Here is a 16500-nt window from a genome sequence, read left to right as displayed (position 1 = left end):
GCGGGATTTCGACGCCTGTCATTTGTACCTTGCCGGAATTAGACAGTCGGGAAGCCGGCGGCCGAGATTTCGTCAGTTGGCTTCCCGACTGCTTCCGTGGAGGAGTATCATCTGGCAGTGCCAGAGGGAATGAAATGAAGTGTTATGATCAGTTATCACCGTTCAGTTAAGCGGTGCTGCGGCTCCTTATTAAGCCTGCTCAGTGTGTGTCTGTTGACACACTGGCCGTGCACATTGTGCAAGGAGCCAGAGACAGGAGAAGGGAGCTGGCCGGACAGTGTCATGCTGCTGAGAAGCCACTGTATGACCAGAGAGTGAACCATTGAGAGACCTGACTGCTGGCCCTGTATTTGAAATACTGGGAATCTAAATTTGGTATAGGGTTTATCAGCCAATCAATGAACACTACCAGTGAGTGAATATTTTCAGGTTTAATGCAGTAATCTTGCATTTGAGCGCATATAATCTTAGGTTAGATATACTGACTACGTTTTATTGATGTAAGTCATATTATTCATTTACTGGGCTTGACAGTGTGCTAGCATTGTGCGTTCATTGGTAATTTCTACACATCTCCTGTTTTTTGGTTATAAAATTCTAATTATTCCTTCCCTCTTTAAAACAAAAATGTATTTTAAAAATATACATAATAATAATGATGGCTCATGTCTCAAAATAGTTTTGTGTTGTATTTTCTACACACACCACTTAAATATGATAAATAAGTGCAGATCAAATAGCAATAATAGTAGCACACCTTGGGTCTTTAGCTGCTTCCGTGCTTTCTATTTGTCAATAGGAAGTAAACAATAAAATATGTGGGAAGCGCTTAATGAATTATTGAAATAATGTGTGACTGTGGGATGTGTATGATAATGTATATATGTTGTTAGCTATGTATGTGTGATAATGTAACTGTGGGTTGTGTGTAATAATGTATAGATGGTGTTAGCTGTGTATACTGTATGTGATAATGTAACTGAAACCACTATTTAAAGAAAAAAACAAATGAATAAAATGAATAAAACTAATAAACTAAAAATAACCGTGCAACTGTGAAAACAAATAAAATAAATGCAAAGAATAAGAAAGTGCAGTATATAATGTTTAGGCTCTTTTATTAGGAATATTTGGGTGCCCGCTGCTGTGATGCAATGCTGGCTCTGGCTGTGTCAGGAATGTCTATGACAAAATGACCCAAATTATCCGGATAAAAGAGCCTAAACATCATATACTGCACTTTCTTATTCTTTGCATTTATGATAAATAAGTGACTTAATTAGTGCCTCAGTCAATTTGATTTAACCACCTGTGTTCAACCATGGATTTCTCTAAACCTGAACTGTTGGGGTGCCTTGAGGACCGCGTTTGGGAACCTCTGCCCTAATCGATCATTCACTGCAGGAATTACCCTATATATGGTAGTTTCAGCAAGAAAGTGGGGAGTCTGAGGTCAAGGTATATTTACAGAGACTCCAACAGGAAACGGTATGATTTACCGCCGGACCCCTGGCCGGAGGTTCAAATCCCGAAAGCGGCAGCCCGACAAGGATGAAAATCCTGATCGTCCCTAGGTAAGTATTCACTAACCTATTCTACCCCCTAACCCTCCCTTAGGGGTGCCTAACCCTAACCTTCCCCCCAGTGCCTAAACCCAACCCCCCCTTCCCCGCTGCCTAAACCTAAGTCCCCCTGGGGGTGCCTAACCCTAGCCTAACCCTAAGTCCCCCCCGGGAGCCCCTAACCCTCCCCCCCCCGCGCGGCTGTCCACACTCGGCATCACTTCGATCGGGATGCCGGGCACCGGTCTCCCGGCATCGGTAAAATTACGCCTGCCATTTAATCCTCGCTGGGATTAAGCAGTCGGGAAGCCGGCTGTCGGGATTCCCGACTGCATACCCTCCAACATGACCCCTTCCATCCGATACAAAATGTTCTGCTCATGGATTTCTCTCTTAATTGATGATTGCAGCCACCTGTGGTGGAACACCTGCCTCATCTATTAACTAGTTCAACACAGGTGGCTGCAATCATTAATTAGGTGGGAAGTCGAGGAGCAGAGCATTTTGTACCGGGTGGATGAGGTCATGTTGGAGGGTAGGCATTTACTGTTTTATTTTACTGTGTAAAGTACTTCCCTAATCCGAAACTGTACTCCAAAAATCTCCATAAATACATTAAATCACCTGTTTACGATAGCAAATGGACTGACAAATACCCCCAATTCACTGCTAGAACAGTAGTCTATGTCAGCATTGGTCCAGAAATTTAAGTCGATCTGGTTGATTCAATTGGAATTGGTATGAATGCGGCCGGCGGTTCGATTCCCGTCAGCGGCAGCCCGACAGGAGCAGAGTGCGACGCAGCGGAAGCCCGACAGCGCTGGAAATCCCGATAGTGGATAGGTAAGTATCCACTAACCTAAACCCCCTAAGGGGTGCCTAACCCTAACTTCCCCCCCAAGTGCCTAACCCTAATCCCCCCTCTAAGTGCCTAAACCTAACCACCCCCTTCCCCGCTGCCTAAACCTAAGTCCCCCGGGGGGGTGCCTAACTCTAAGTCCCCCCCGGGGGTGCCTAACCCTAACCCTCCCCCTAGCCTATCCCTCCCGGGGGGGTGCCTAACCCTAAGTCCCCCCCGGGAGCCCTAAACCTAACCCTCTCCCCCCGCGGCGCCCGGCATCACTACGATCGTGATGCCGGGCGCCGGGGAAATGCGGGCGTCTACATCTAGACGCCCGGCATTTCACCCTTGCCGGGATAAGACAGTCGGGAAGCCGGCTGCCGGTATTTAGGAAGTCGGCTTCCCGATTGCCTCCCATTCAATTATACCCCTTTTACACCAGAGCTAAAACACGGGTTATTGCAGGGTTAACCCGGGTAGCTCCTTGGTGTAAAAGGGGAAAGGGTTGGATTGCCAGGTCGAGTGACCCGGCAATCCAACCCAAGTAACTTGTAGGGTTTAACACGGGAATAACCTGTGAAACCCTGCAGTGTAACCGGCACGATCCGGGTCACGGTGACTTGGATCGTGCCGCATGCCTGCCGATTGGCCGCCTTCAGTGGCGCTTGGAGATTATGTCATCTCCAAGCGTCCACTTCAACGCCGGAAAAGCTGGGTCTCTGCAGACCCAGCTCCAGTGTGAACGGGGAAATTCCGGGTCTGATCCGGATTTGAACCCTGTTCCAACCACCGGGTCAGCCCCGGAATTTTGGTATAAAAGCGGGTATCAGACAAAACATAGTCGCAGCCACGAGTAAGTCTGGTTATATGCCACAACTACGGTATTGCTGGACTTGCAGATTTTTGTTTAATTATAATATACATATAATAGTGTCATATGCAGGCCTCAAATTCGGGTGCCCAACGCAACTATTCAATTGTTGCTCCAATCGGGTATGAAAGCCACCATTTCTGCTTGCACCCTCCAGAGGTGGCGAACATAAATGTGTTAAAAGTATGTGGTTTGGGTACCCTTAACAGGACTTTAGCCGCTTTACGCGATGCCCAATAATTAATGGGCACCCAAAATAATTTAATTGTTTCATTGGGTGCCCATTAATTATCGCAGTCCAAGAAACAATCGAATTCCTCTAGTTTCGCAAAAAAAATGTGATGAACTCTACATGAGACCCAATGCTGTGATATGAAGCCTGAAATTAATTAAATCAAAAGTCAGCAAATTAAATTTCATTGGTTCTTAACTTCTAACAAAATGTGTGTACCTTTCTTGCTGCCTCCAATGAATAAGGAAATAATCCACTTTTGCAGCTGCAAAAATTCTGCTAGCAAATAAAGTTGTAACTAGTAAGAGGCTGAGGTGAGGGGGCCAGGGGGGCAGCACGGTGCCCACCACAGTAACATCAGCAGTGGGTGGTGATGTAGTGACTATGATGAGCCTGGCCCTGGCTGGGAGTCGGGAGCGCGCCCGCCGTGATGTCACCACCTCTCAGTGCGACGTCACGTCAAGTGCGGGAGCGCGCATCCTGAGGAGGAGGGAAGATGGCGACCTCAAACAATCCGCGGAAATTCAGCGAGAAAATCGCACTCCACAACCAGAAGCAGGCGGAGGAGACGGCGGCGTTCGAGGAGGTGATGAAGGACCTGAGCATCACCCGGGCGGCACGGGTAAGCGAGGCGCCGGGCAATGGGGGACCTGGTAGGAGATGCAGCTGCGGAGCCTGAGACACGGCCAACTGGCAGCTCATTAGCGGACACCCCCGGGGCAGAGGAGGGGGCGGCCACCTGTACCGGGGAGGGGGCAGCGGGCCGGGCAATGGAGGGAGACGGTTGCTGGAGGTGACGGGATAGCAGCTGCGGGCCTGTCACATAGCCCGGTGTCACCACATCGCAGCATCACTGACATGCCCACACCGGGAGCTCTCCCTGCGCCCACTCCCCGAGCTGTCACCGGCCTCAGCATCTTTCCTATGTACTTAGGCTCAGATGCTGGCTGTCGTGCGTGCCCTGCTGCCGGAGTGCTGCTGGCCAGGCCTTGCAGGTGGTGCTGGTACATGCAGGGTACACGGGTGACTCCTGTGCAGCGCCGCAGCGACTTGTCTGTGGCATCTGCTTATTTTGGCCGCAGCCTCACATTTGTTATTGTGAACTTTGCCATGTGGAAATGTACTGCTGTGCCTGCTTCTACCGTGTACATATTCACATGGTTTCTTGTATCAGTACAGGGGTTGGTCTCAGATAATGTGGAAACTCCGACTTTTGTTGTTGGGTTATTAGTGTTAATATTTTAAATACTCTGCTTTTATCTATAAATAAAAAGTGACTTAGTTTTCTTTTTTAATATGCTTCATTCACAATTCTGCACTGAGGGTTGCTAAAGAGTTCAAGCATTTTTCTTACAAAACAGTGGAGTAGCAGTCTTGTCCAAGTTTGTTTGCAGGCCTCCTTAGACTGTACCTGATGGAATTTGGGAAAAATGTATTTGTACTTCTGTGGATGAAAGATCCATTCAGTGATAAAAATGCTACTCTAAAACAGCAGTGCTAGATAACTGTCACTCTTTAGAATAGCTTACCTTATTGTCTTAAATATGTCGCTGATTAAACAGTTTGACTCCTTTGCAAAAATCATCAGAAGGTTTATTTGTGGGGTGTTTCAAACTTTTATGTACAAGTTTTCTTCCCTCCAGTGATTTGCAATCACTTTGCATGAACTAGTATTACAGTTCAACTAATTTTTGATGTACTGTCTTATGTAGCAACTTATTGTGCGTATCCACTTGCCGACTGAGGAACGATTATGACAAAGTAATTGTTCAGTCGTTCCTCACCCTGTAGGTGCCTACACTGAATGATCAGTCGTTCAGTGCAGGCACCCTCCCTCATCCCCGAACATGGCCAATCTGTCGTTATTGGCAGATTGACCGGTATGTTCGGGCGATGATTGATGTTGGAAACGACCAGCAAGAGCGCGCATCGCTGGTCGTTTTTGACATGTTCATGCCTGATTCATGCACGATTAATGAGCGATTGAACGATAACTATGTTGTTACATTCAATCACTCATTTTAATCGGCAAGTGGATACGTGGCTTTATAGTGCATGAGTTTGACTTCTTAAATGTAAACATCGTGGACAATTTATTCTCTCCCATGTTTGATCGGTCAAGGAAATGGTGTATCCATTGACATCAGTTGAAAAGTTAGAAGTAAATTTGGGATTTGTCCTGTTTTTATATATACAGGTTGAGTCTCCTATATCCAAAATGCTTAATACCAGAAGTATTTTGGATATCAGATTTTTCCGTAATTTGGAATATTGGTATACCATAATGAGATATTTTAGGAGTGGGTCTAATGTGTCTAAACACAGAATGCATTTATCAGGCTGTTTTTTGTGGGGGCACCACCCGGCAAGAATCAGCCACCACCCGGCACTTTGGGAACCTGCAAGTGGGGACAGTATCTGGGAGCTGTATAAAAAGGAACAGATCCTACAGACTTTGCAGCTTTTTCATAATCAGACGACTGGGCCTCTAATAAGAAGAGAATTAATATATAAAATGTTATTTCAAGTTTAAATCATTATAATGTCAGGGTTTAAAACATTATATTATTTAGTGTTCACTCTAGCTCCGGTGGCAGGCAGGGCGCCGGAGCTAGAGAGGGCACTTCAGTGTGCGTCCGAAAAGGGGGTGTGGCCATTGAAAAGGGGCATGTCCATAAGGTGCGTCCCCTTTTCGTCACTCTGGGGGGCGTGCCCGGCACTTATGGACACGCCGGGCAGCCCCCAAGCGCTGTCGACAGGGAGACTAGATGCCGGGTGCATGCGCCCTGCGTCTATTCTCCGACGGTGACCGGGTCACCGCACACTTCCCCACTCGCGGGACACTGCAACCCGCATGTGAAGACGGCACCTGCAGGCTGTGAGGGGTGCTTTTTGACCTCCTTCTGGAGGGCAGGATGCTTTTTGTAGCCTAGCGGGAACGCTATTATTGCGAAGGCCCCCACCCGGCTACTTCTTGATGTCACCGGCTGGAAAACTTTTCTGGGGAGAACACTGCTACCCATCCACTAGACGATTAAGTTGAGCGATTGAATGATAACGATCGTTCAATCGTTTGCAAATCGTTCGCAAAAGTGTCTAAAACGACCAGCGATGCGCGTGCCCGCTGGTCGTTTAGACATCTACCATCTTAACAACATGCTGGTCAACCTGACGATAACGTCAGGTTCAGCATATTGCCAGATGATTGATTGAGCCTGCACTGAACGACTGCTCGTTCAGTGTAGGCTTATCACAGACATAGAAACGACTGCACGATTACAATGTCATAATCATGCTGTCGTTTCTATGGTCTGCTAGTGGATGGGCAGCTTTATTTAGAGTGCAGAACATTTTCAATCCCAAGTACACAGTCAGTGGCACATAGACTGTCCTCCATATAGCCGGCTGTTCTGCAGGACTTGATGTTGTACTCAGTGGGTGCTACTTATCAAACATGAAAGCATACATTATATACTCCAGTGAGATTCCCAAAAGACTGAAATTACTGAGTCCCAAAATACAGTGTTCTCCCCAGGTTGTTTTTTGCGGGTGCACCACCCGGCAAGAAACATCCTACCACCCGGCACTTTGGGAGCTTGCAAGTGGTGACAGTATCTGAGAGCTGTATAAAAAGGACCAGATTCTACAGAATTTGCAGCTTTTTCATAATCGGATGACTGGGCCTCTAATAAGAAGAGGATAATTAATATATAAAATGTTATTTCAAGTTTAAATCATTAGACGGTCAGGGTTTAAAACATTTTATTATTGTGAAGGCCCCTACCCGGCTACTTCTTTATGCCACCCGCTGGAAAAAATTTCCTGGGAGAACACTGTTTATATTATATCATATACACCTTATACACAGAACCTAAAGGTAATTTAACCACTTAACTGACAAATTATTTTTCCAAAAAATGCTCAGACATTGTCGGTATTTTTTATGGTTGAATTAGGTTAAGAACATCTTTTTTTAAAACTATATTATTATTATATATTTTTTTAACACGGTATACCATAAAAATATCAATTTTTATGGTATATTGTAATGGTAGCTATTGACAGGTGTACCATCGATGGTCAATGGGGAAACATCGATAAAATGTTCATTTATTATTTGAGACTGCAGCCACCGATGGTGCCATAACATTGGTTGCGGCTGCCATTGATGTGAAGCATCGGTGACTGTCAGCAGCAAAACCACTTTTCCCCCTCACCATCGATGGTTTGCTAAACATCGATGGTCAGTGGCAATCCCGTGTGTATATTCACATATTCACATACACATATACTGTGTGTTTATATATAGTTACAGACTGTATATATAATATATACACACTGTGTGTGTGTAAAGACACACAGCAAATATATATATTTGCTGTGTGTCTTTACTGCCCGATCAGTGTGGCCAGCAGTGATCGGGCACAAGGGAGGCAGAAGAGGCGGAGCAGCTCCTGGCCAGAAGGAATGAGAAGGAGGAGGAGTAAACCCTGGCCAGGAGGGAGATGGCTCAGCTGCCTGACAGAAAGCACCTGAACGGGGGAGATAAGGCTGGGTGCTGTCAGGTGGTCACAGCAGTAGCCGTGGCCGGCTTCCATGAGCAGCTGCATTCTGTGGAGGTGACGGCAGCCCGGCTTGCAGCCGCGTGGAGAGGGGGATGTCGCCGGCCAGAGTCTGCTCACACAGCAGTGGCCGCGACTGGCTTCCAGGAGCCGCGGCTGCTGCTTACGGTGAGATATCGGCTGCCCTGCAGCTGCGTTGCGAGGGGTGATACTGGCATCCTGATCACTGCTGGCCACAGTGATTGGGACTCAGCAGCTGCTGCTATGGAAGCCATGGCTGCTGCTAGCATGGATGTCAACCACGCTAGAAAGGGGGTGATACCATGTGTGTGGCCAGCAGTGATCTGGACACAAAGGAGACTGAGCCGTGGGTGTAGAGGGACCAGGAGGTCCCTCTGATATAGGCGACTGCGGGAAGATTGGCTTCCCGCAGCCGCCCAGTGGGCATTTCTGACTGGTCGTATCAGATACGACCATGTCAGGTAAAGCCCAGTCTGGTATGGTTGTATCTGATACGACCATGTCAGGCAAGTGGTTAATACAATATTTCTAATAATTTTGTGCATCAAACAATGTTTGTGTACAAACACTACATTCTTTTGTTTCATATACAGCTTATGCACAGCCAGAAGGTAATTTTATACAATATCTTTATTCATTTTGGGCTTTAAACACACCATCAGAAAGCAAAGGTGTCACTATCTCAGTCGTGCTTCAAAAATTCCGCATTTTGGTATATTTGGATATGGGAGACTCGGAGGCATATGTATCAAAGCTTGATGAGAGATAAAATTGTGAGATATAAATCACCAACTAATCAGCTTCTAACTTACATTTTATAGGCTGTTTGAAAAACTACAGGAGCTGATTGGTTAATACTTCTCTCACAATTTTATCTCTCAAATGTTTGATAGGCCCCTCAATCTGTATATAAATACAATTTTTTTTTTTTAGTTCTAGTATTTTGATTCTCATATTTGTATTATTGTAAACTTAGCTTCTTGTGATATGAGATATTGATTTGTAATTGGCAAGCTAGTTTGTATATTTGTGAAAGTAATCAGTAAACTAGTAACAATGTACTATAGTTCTTTATACTAACCTATTGGGACTTTGTCTAAAGCTGTACTAGAATGGATATAATGTAGTTTGCACAACTCAGCCAATTTTTTATATATATATATATATATATATATATATATATATATATATATAAAACAAAGTTTATGAAACCTTGAGAATTGTCCTAAATTCTGCATAAACGTGAACTAAACTGTACAGATTAATTCAATCAGCGCTAAGGTAAGACGCAAAAATTCTTAGGGGCTGCCTGTATAAAAAAGGGTCCCACCTTTGAAAGTATTAAACCTAAACCGTATATGCGGTGCTCACTTCAGATGATGATTATGACTAGGTGAATTCCCATATTACGTAGTGTGATTCATCTCAAACTGCAAAAACATTATTGGGTCGGCCACTGACTCCAACTCACTTTGCTGCTGAACGACAGATGGAGAGACCAGCACAGAAGAAATCGTATGGGTAAGTAAATACAAGTACAACCACTGTGTGCAACATAGTGTCATTTGGAACCTGATACTGTCTCTATTCTTTTCCATGAGGTGCTGTATTTTGGTGTAAGCATTGGTTAGCACATGAAAAAAGGAGCATTAATTTACAGTGGGCCCATTCTGTGCTGTAATTCAAATTGTAATATTTAAGACTTTTTGGGAGTCATCCCAGTGATCGCGCTGAGCTAAATAATTTGTGGGTCCGAGGGACCTCTCACTTTAAAAAATGGGGATCCTCTTCAACTTTTTCTGGGTCCCATCACATATTATGGTACAATGCTGGGGGCAGGTAGCAGTTGGGGTGGAGGCGGTTAAGGGTAAGCTCTAGTTGGGGTAGAGCTGGAGATAGAGGCAGGGAGAAGTGATGGATTAGGGCAGGGAGTAGGTAAGTGCAGACAGCAGTTGAGAAAGTGCTGATGGGCAAGGACAGCTAGGGGCAGACAGTGCTAGGGGGGTAATGGTAGAAATCTGCTGGGGTAGCATTGGAGCAAGGAGGGGTTAGGGACAGGCACTACTAGGGACAGTGCTGTGGGGCTAGGGAGGAGGTAGATATCGGTTAGGACAGTACTGGGGGGGCAGGGATAGAGTTAGGGGTAGGGATGGGGCATGGGTAGATTGCAGCTGGGGCAGGACTGGGGGGGGCAAGGATGAGGTTAGGGGTAAGGGTAGATTTCACCCGGGGCAGTACTGGGGGAGGGGGTAAGGATAGATAGTAGCTGGGGCAAGCAGGTGCTTGGGGGCAGGCAGTACTGGGGGTAGGCTCTAAGGCACTGCAGGCACAGGGGACACACACTACTGCAGGGGAGACACACTTCTACACTTCCCTACCATACAGGGTCACAGCCATAAGGCTAACAGTCTGTCCGGGCACAGATGCAAGGCAGGGGAGTGTAGGCAGACATGGGGTGTCACATTGGTTCACTGCCCATACACAGAGCACACATCATGGGGCAGTGAGAGAGAGCAGCACTTACCTTTGCAAAGGAGGAGGGTGGCTGCACTTGTTGAGTAAGGCCAGTCTATGTGACATAGGTACATGCTGCTAGCGGTGGCTCCCAAGGTCAGTGCGCCATGTAGAGGATGCAGAGGCACCGCTAGAGACTGTCACTTACCTGAGCTGGAGGATTGAGCCCTAAGCTGATCAGAGCGCTTTCAGCGTGAGAAGGGGGAGGGGAGACACTGCGTACTTCTGATTGGCTGGGGAAACGGGTAGTGAGCGATTGGCTGGAGGTGCTGCTGCTGCTTCTCCCGGGGAGTGGGCGGAGTCTGGCAGTTCCGGTGTATGGCTTTTCGGAGCTGCCTGCAGATTGGGTAAGGGGCGGGCTATAGATGAGGAAACACCGCCGACTGCTATTGGTTGTGAGGACACCGCTGGCTACGATTGGCTGCTGTGGCACTGCATACAGTGCGTCCTGCAGGACGCACTTAGTTTTTAAAACTCGGTCCAGATCAGCTTGTAGCGCGTAAAAACGCAGTATAGCGCGTATTTTGCGATTCCTGATCATCCCATAGATTTTGAAAGTGAGGGATAGATGAGAATTATTTTGTGATTTGATTGCTGCCGCTACACTCCCATTTCATTACCTCCGGTCAGGTCATCGGTGCTCTGGTGATGTCCTCCATGGCTCCAGTCAGCTTGTCTCCCATCCTGCAGCTGTTTTATGCAGCAGCTGACCGGTTCACAGTGCAGGATGGAAAACCAGCTGGCCGGAGCACTGATCCCTGGACTCAGGTAAGGTGTTTTTTTTTTCCCAGTGATCAGCTTGTGGACTGTTTAGATCACATAGCTGATCTCTGGGGCCTGGCCCCCGGCTCTGCCTGTTAGAGCAGGGCAGGAGTTCGGTAACCCGGGGAGACCCTAGATAACGCCACCTGCAGGGCTTCCCTTGGTATTTTTTCACAATTTATTTTTAGTAAACCCCAAGCAGATCACATTTCCCATTACAATTATGGGAACTGTGATCTGCTTACTAAAAATGTATGATAATTAGGGTTGGGAGTAGAATTTTTTACGAATTCTACTCCAATTGCACTTTAGTAAGTTTAGGTGAAACTAAAAAGGGTAGAAAGGGTGTGAAAGCAATGTGTTCAGAACTTCAAGTCCTGAAAATAGATTACAACTTTATTTGATATATTTTTTTAAACTTTTCATTAATTTGTTGATCAAAATGAATCAACATGAAGTTTGTCAGCAAAAGTGTGTGAACCTCTAGGGTTGATTCAATTCAACACGAACTGAATAGCGCCGGGAGCGAGCTCCCAGGGCTATTCAATTCAGTGCGCTGTGAGGTCGGAGAATGCAGGTTAACTGGCATTCTCTGACCAAAGTGCTGGGTGCGCGGCTGTTAGCGCCGCGCTAAGCAGAAAAACAGCTACGCGCCCGGCACTTTGGTCGGATTTCACCTCTCATCCCCAGGCGGGTGCGAGAAGAAATCCTTAGCGTGCCCAAACAACGCGGTGAATTGGATAGCTGCGGGAGCTACCTCCCACGGCTATTCAACATCACGTTGAATAGAATTCCCCCCCTAATATTAATGGGATAATGAGATTTAGGATTGTCAATAGATGACATGACAATCAGGTGTGGGTTTGGTTGACCCTGCCCACACATGTTTGTTAATGCATGCTATTCCTTGATCAAAGGAATTTTCAAAGGATTCCAGAAAAAGTTGTTGATTTATGTAAAGCTTGAAATGGCTACAAAACATTTTCAAAAGACTTTGGTTTTCACCAAAACTACTGCAGGAAAAAGAAAATGCAGGTGCACGCTCTAAGCACTAAGAATACTGAGAGTCAAAATAATTTTAATAAACACTACATTTAACTTGGACTAAGTAGTACATGTTTGGCCAAAAATGCTTGCCTATCCACTGCTTCAGGGTGAACCCCATCAGATGGGTCCCTAAAATCCCTAATAACACATTGGGGGCAATTCAATTGTCTCTTAAGTTGTGGTAATCAATAGGCACCCAATGTTGCAATTCAATTGTTTTTGGGCACCCATTAATTATCGCGCTTGTTGCACCCAATTAGGCCGGGTTTAGCCGCATAAAACTGCTAAACCCGTCTAAAGTCCAGGTTAGGGTGCCCAAACCACTGACTTGACACATTCCTGCTTGCCTCCTTAGGAGGGGGCAAGCAGAAATGCCAGCGGCTGTTCGCGCGAGAATGGATCAACAATTTAATTGCTCTGTTGGGTGCCCGGCACTGACAGCCGCCGGTGAAAATAATGGAATCACCCCTATTATATCAAGTTATTTGTGACTTGCTTATAATAGTGCCTATTCTAATATGTAGACCGTAATGTAGGAACCTGTGCTGATTAAAATCACCTTAGGGAAGGTGGGAGGGTTGCTAATAACAAGCGAAAGGAGTCTCTGCCTTCAAGTGTATTTTACAGATGTGCCCACATACATCTATCCTACATGCGCTACAAGTCGTTCCACACATAATGCGGGAGCTCGGTGTGACTCAGTAGCGCCAAGCGTCTTTTCATCTTCAAATGCGTCTTATTCACACAACGATGCGAATAAATAGCACAAGCAGCTTCTGTTTGTTAAAATGATATGCAGCATGCCTATGTTCTGTGAGCGAGTGCGGGTGTATCTGCATGTGAAATGCTACATTACAGTGTTACAGCCGCTGACCCTGTAACATAGTGTTTCACATGCAGATACACCCGCACTCGCTCACAGAACATAGGCATGCTGCATATCATATTAATCAGTAGAAGCTGCCTATGTTCTGTGAGTGAGTGCGGGTGTATCTGCATGTGAAACACTATGTTACAGGGTCAGCGGCTGTAACACTGTAACTTAGCGTTTCATATGCGGATACACCCGTACACGCACAGAGAACATAGGCATGCTGCATATAAATTTAATCAGCAGAAGCTGCTTGTGCTATTTATTCGCATATAGACTAACTCATTTGAAGGTAAAAAGATGCATGAAAAGATGCTAGGCGCTACTGAGTCATGCCATGGCATGGCGCGACTAGAAGGGCAGTTTCTAGCGCTAGGAAGCTAGATGTATGTGGACCCATCTGTATATCCAAATATAGGGGGAGGGGGATTAGGCTGCACACCCTAATTGTAAACATAAGAGGTGCTACCATGCTGAGACTTGTAGTAACATGCAGTAAAGTACCTGAATTATACTACATGTTAATTGTAGAGTTTTTATCAAAATTATTTTAACTATCAGTATTCTTACTGCTTAGAGTGTGCACCTGCATTTTCTTTTTCCTGCACGGTACCACAAGTCTCAGCATGGTAGCACCTCCTATTGGCGTTCCTGCTAGGCTCTTTTAGCAGAATGCTATGCCCTGCACGATTTCAAAAGGGCAGATTGCGCCCAGCCCTTCTTACGGTGCTCCGCTAAAACAACGGGTGCCGACCCCACCCGCGGGCCGCAGCGTCCCGCGGGGTGGAAAATTGTGGTGCAGTGCTCACCGCCGGTGACTAGATACCATGCGCACGTCATCTATTCACAGTAAGGTAAGAGCTTGGGAGTAGCCCAGCACACCCCAAGAGTGATGAAAAGGGGTCGCGTCTTCAAGACACGCCCAGTTTTCTCGTTTTGTGGCCACATCCCTTTTCCATCCAAGTGCCCTTTCTACGGTCCCTGCACCAGACCCAGAATGTACACTATCCTATTATGTTTAAAATTAGGATGTGCTGTTCAAGTGCCCTCCATCCCATCTGTCTTCTCCAATCCACTGTCAGGTAGATAGTGTACAAATGGAGAATATGCAACACCATTGTTAAACTCCCGATTGGTCATACCACAGGAATCACACCAAGAACTAGGCTTATAATATCCTGCTAGATCACACGGAACCCCAGGCTAACGTCACAGGATCTAAAGTCAGTGTTTATGTACCCACCATCAAGCAAACACTGAAGAATAGTTGTTCATGAGAAAATAGCAAGCTATTGCTGTCCATAAGTAGTTTACTAAAGATGAGCTTGATGAGCCAGAATACTACTGGAAGGATGCTCTATTGGCAAGAGAGCCTAAAATATATATTTTTTACTTAAAAAAAAAAATTGTATATTGGCTGAAAACCAAACCATGCATTGCTACATAAGCATTTCATCGCAACTGTAAAATATGGTGATGGAAATATAGCTGTGAGGCTGTTTTGCTGGTACAAAATCAGGATGGCAAATTCTACAGGAGAGTATCTGGGTATCCGTCCATGAACTGAAGTTCGACAGAGGGTGAGACTTGCTGAAAGACAATGACCCTAAACACAGAGTCTATAAAAGCAGAAGAAAGTTTGTGTTTTGGAAGGACCCAATGAAAGTCCAGACCTCAGCCACTTGCCAGAGCTTTCCCTGACATGGTTGCATCTGATATGACCAGTCAGAAACGCCCACTGGGCAGCTGCTGGAATATAATCTTCCAGCAGCCGCCAATATCCGAGGGACCCCTCTGGATCCTCCCCCAACATGTGCAGAGCGCTGCAGTGATTGTGCAGCCCGGCAGCATCTCCTCCCACTCCCCACCTGGCGGGAGAATGTAACTTTCACTGCTACCTCTACTGTGTCATCTGCAGAGAGCAGCAGCCGGCAGGGAAATGTAAATAGAGTAGTGCACTGCCCCCAGTGAATACCTTGCGGCTGCAGAGAGAAGCAGCTGCTGAAGCTCTGATGAATATATCAGAGCCTCAGCCCCCCAGTGTGTCCTTGATATGTGATTAATATCAATATTTCTGTGAAAATCAATGTTTGTAAATATCTGTAATAGAATATAAAATTATAGCGACCATGCTTTTTATAGTATGCTACATTTTAAAAAAAATAAAATAAAACAAATTGTTGGATCATTTTTAAATGGATGTTGTGAAGCTAATTCAGTCATTTTAAAGATAATTTCTGAGTCCATTTTTGGGAAATATTAGCCAGTTAAGTGGTAAATCCAGTAGAAATGTGGCATACAAGTGGCCCACGAACATCCATGAGTTGAAGTACTGGTAGGTTAATTGGATTCTGTCAAAAAAATTAACCCTAGGGCTCGATTCAATTCTTCGCGAATTGAATAGCGCCGGGAATGAGCTCCCAGAGCTATTCAATTCAGCGCGCTGCTAAGCCCGACTAAGGATTCTTTCTCTCGTCCCTCCTGGGATGCGAGCAGAAATCTGATAAAAGCACAGTTGCGATGCTGTTTTCTGCCCTTGGAATTCCCCGACCTAACAGCGTACAGAATTGAATAGCTCGGGTAGCTCATTCCCGGCGCTATTCAATTCGCGTTGAATTGAATCGAGCCCAGTGAGTATATATTTGTACATGTATTGGCAAATACAGATTGTAAGCTAATTTGGGGAAGGGACTGATGTGAATTGCCAAATATTCCTGCTGCGGAGTATGTTTGCCCTATATGAATGTAAATAAATGCATACAATGAAGGAGACAAAACCTCTTATAAGGCGTTAAACTACATATGCAATTTGGTCATTATAAGAAGGCATAGTATTACAAGGAGATACTTCAATAGTTTCAGGAACTTTTTAAACTAGAAGTGTGTGCTGCAGAATAGAGATACTATAGTAAATGCATCAGTGATCGCGCTGAGCAGAAAAAAAAGTTTGGGTCCTACTCCACTGTTTTGGGGTCCCATCACATATTATGCGTGGTGACGGCAGGTGGTAGTTAGCAGTTGGGGTAGAGCTGGGTGTAAAGGCAGGGAGAAGTTTGGGTAGAGCTGGGGTTAGAGGGGAGTAGCTGCAGGCAGAGCTGGGGGTAGGGAGGGGTAAGTGCAGACAGTAGTTGTGACAGTGCTGGGGCAAGGAGGAGGCTTGGTCAGGTAGTGCTGGGGGTAGGAAGGGGGCAATGGTAGATAGCAGCTGGGGCAAGGA

The 16500-nt window shown here is 45.9% G+C and overlaps 1 protein-coding gene across 2 annotated transcripts in view; it reads left to right on the top strand.

The window, feature by feature from the left end:
• Positions 1 to 3943: 3943 nt before the first annotated feature.
• The window catches only part of CRTC1 (CREB regulated transcription coactivator 1), a 250519-nt gene continuing 237962 nt past the window's right edge, over positions 3944 to 16500 (top strand). For both annotated transcript variants that reach the window (XM_088468969.1, XM_088468968.1), the window contains exon 1: positions 3944 to 4128. In XM_088468969.1, coding sequence (XP_088325095.1) covers positions 4003 to 4128 — 126 coding nt within the window. In that variant the 5' untranslated portion in view covers positions 3944 to 4002. The remainder of the gene's footprint in view (positions 4129 to 16500) is intronic.

Source organism: Taudactylus pleione, unplaced genomic scaffold, assembly GCF_031769625.1.
Source record: "Taudactylus pleione unplaced genomic scaffold, aTauple2 ptg000087l, whole genome shotgun sequence".
NCBI lineage: Eukaryota > Metazoa > Chordata > Amphibia > Anura > Myobatrachidae > Taudactylus > Taudactylus pleione.
The sequence above is the reverse complement of the archived record's forward strand: the minus strand, read 5'-3'. Positions and strand labels throughout refer to the sequence as shown.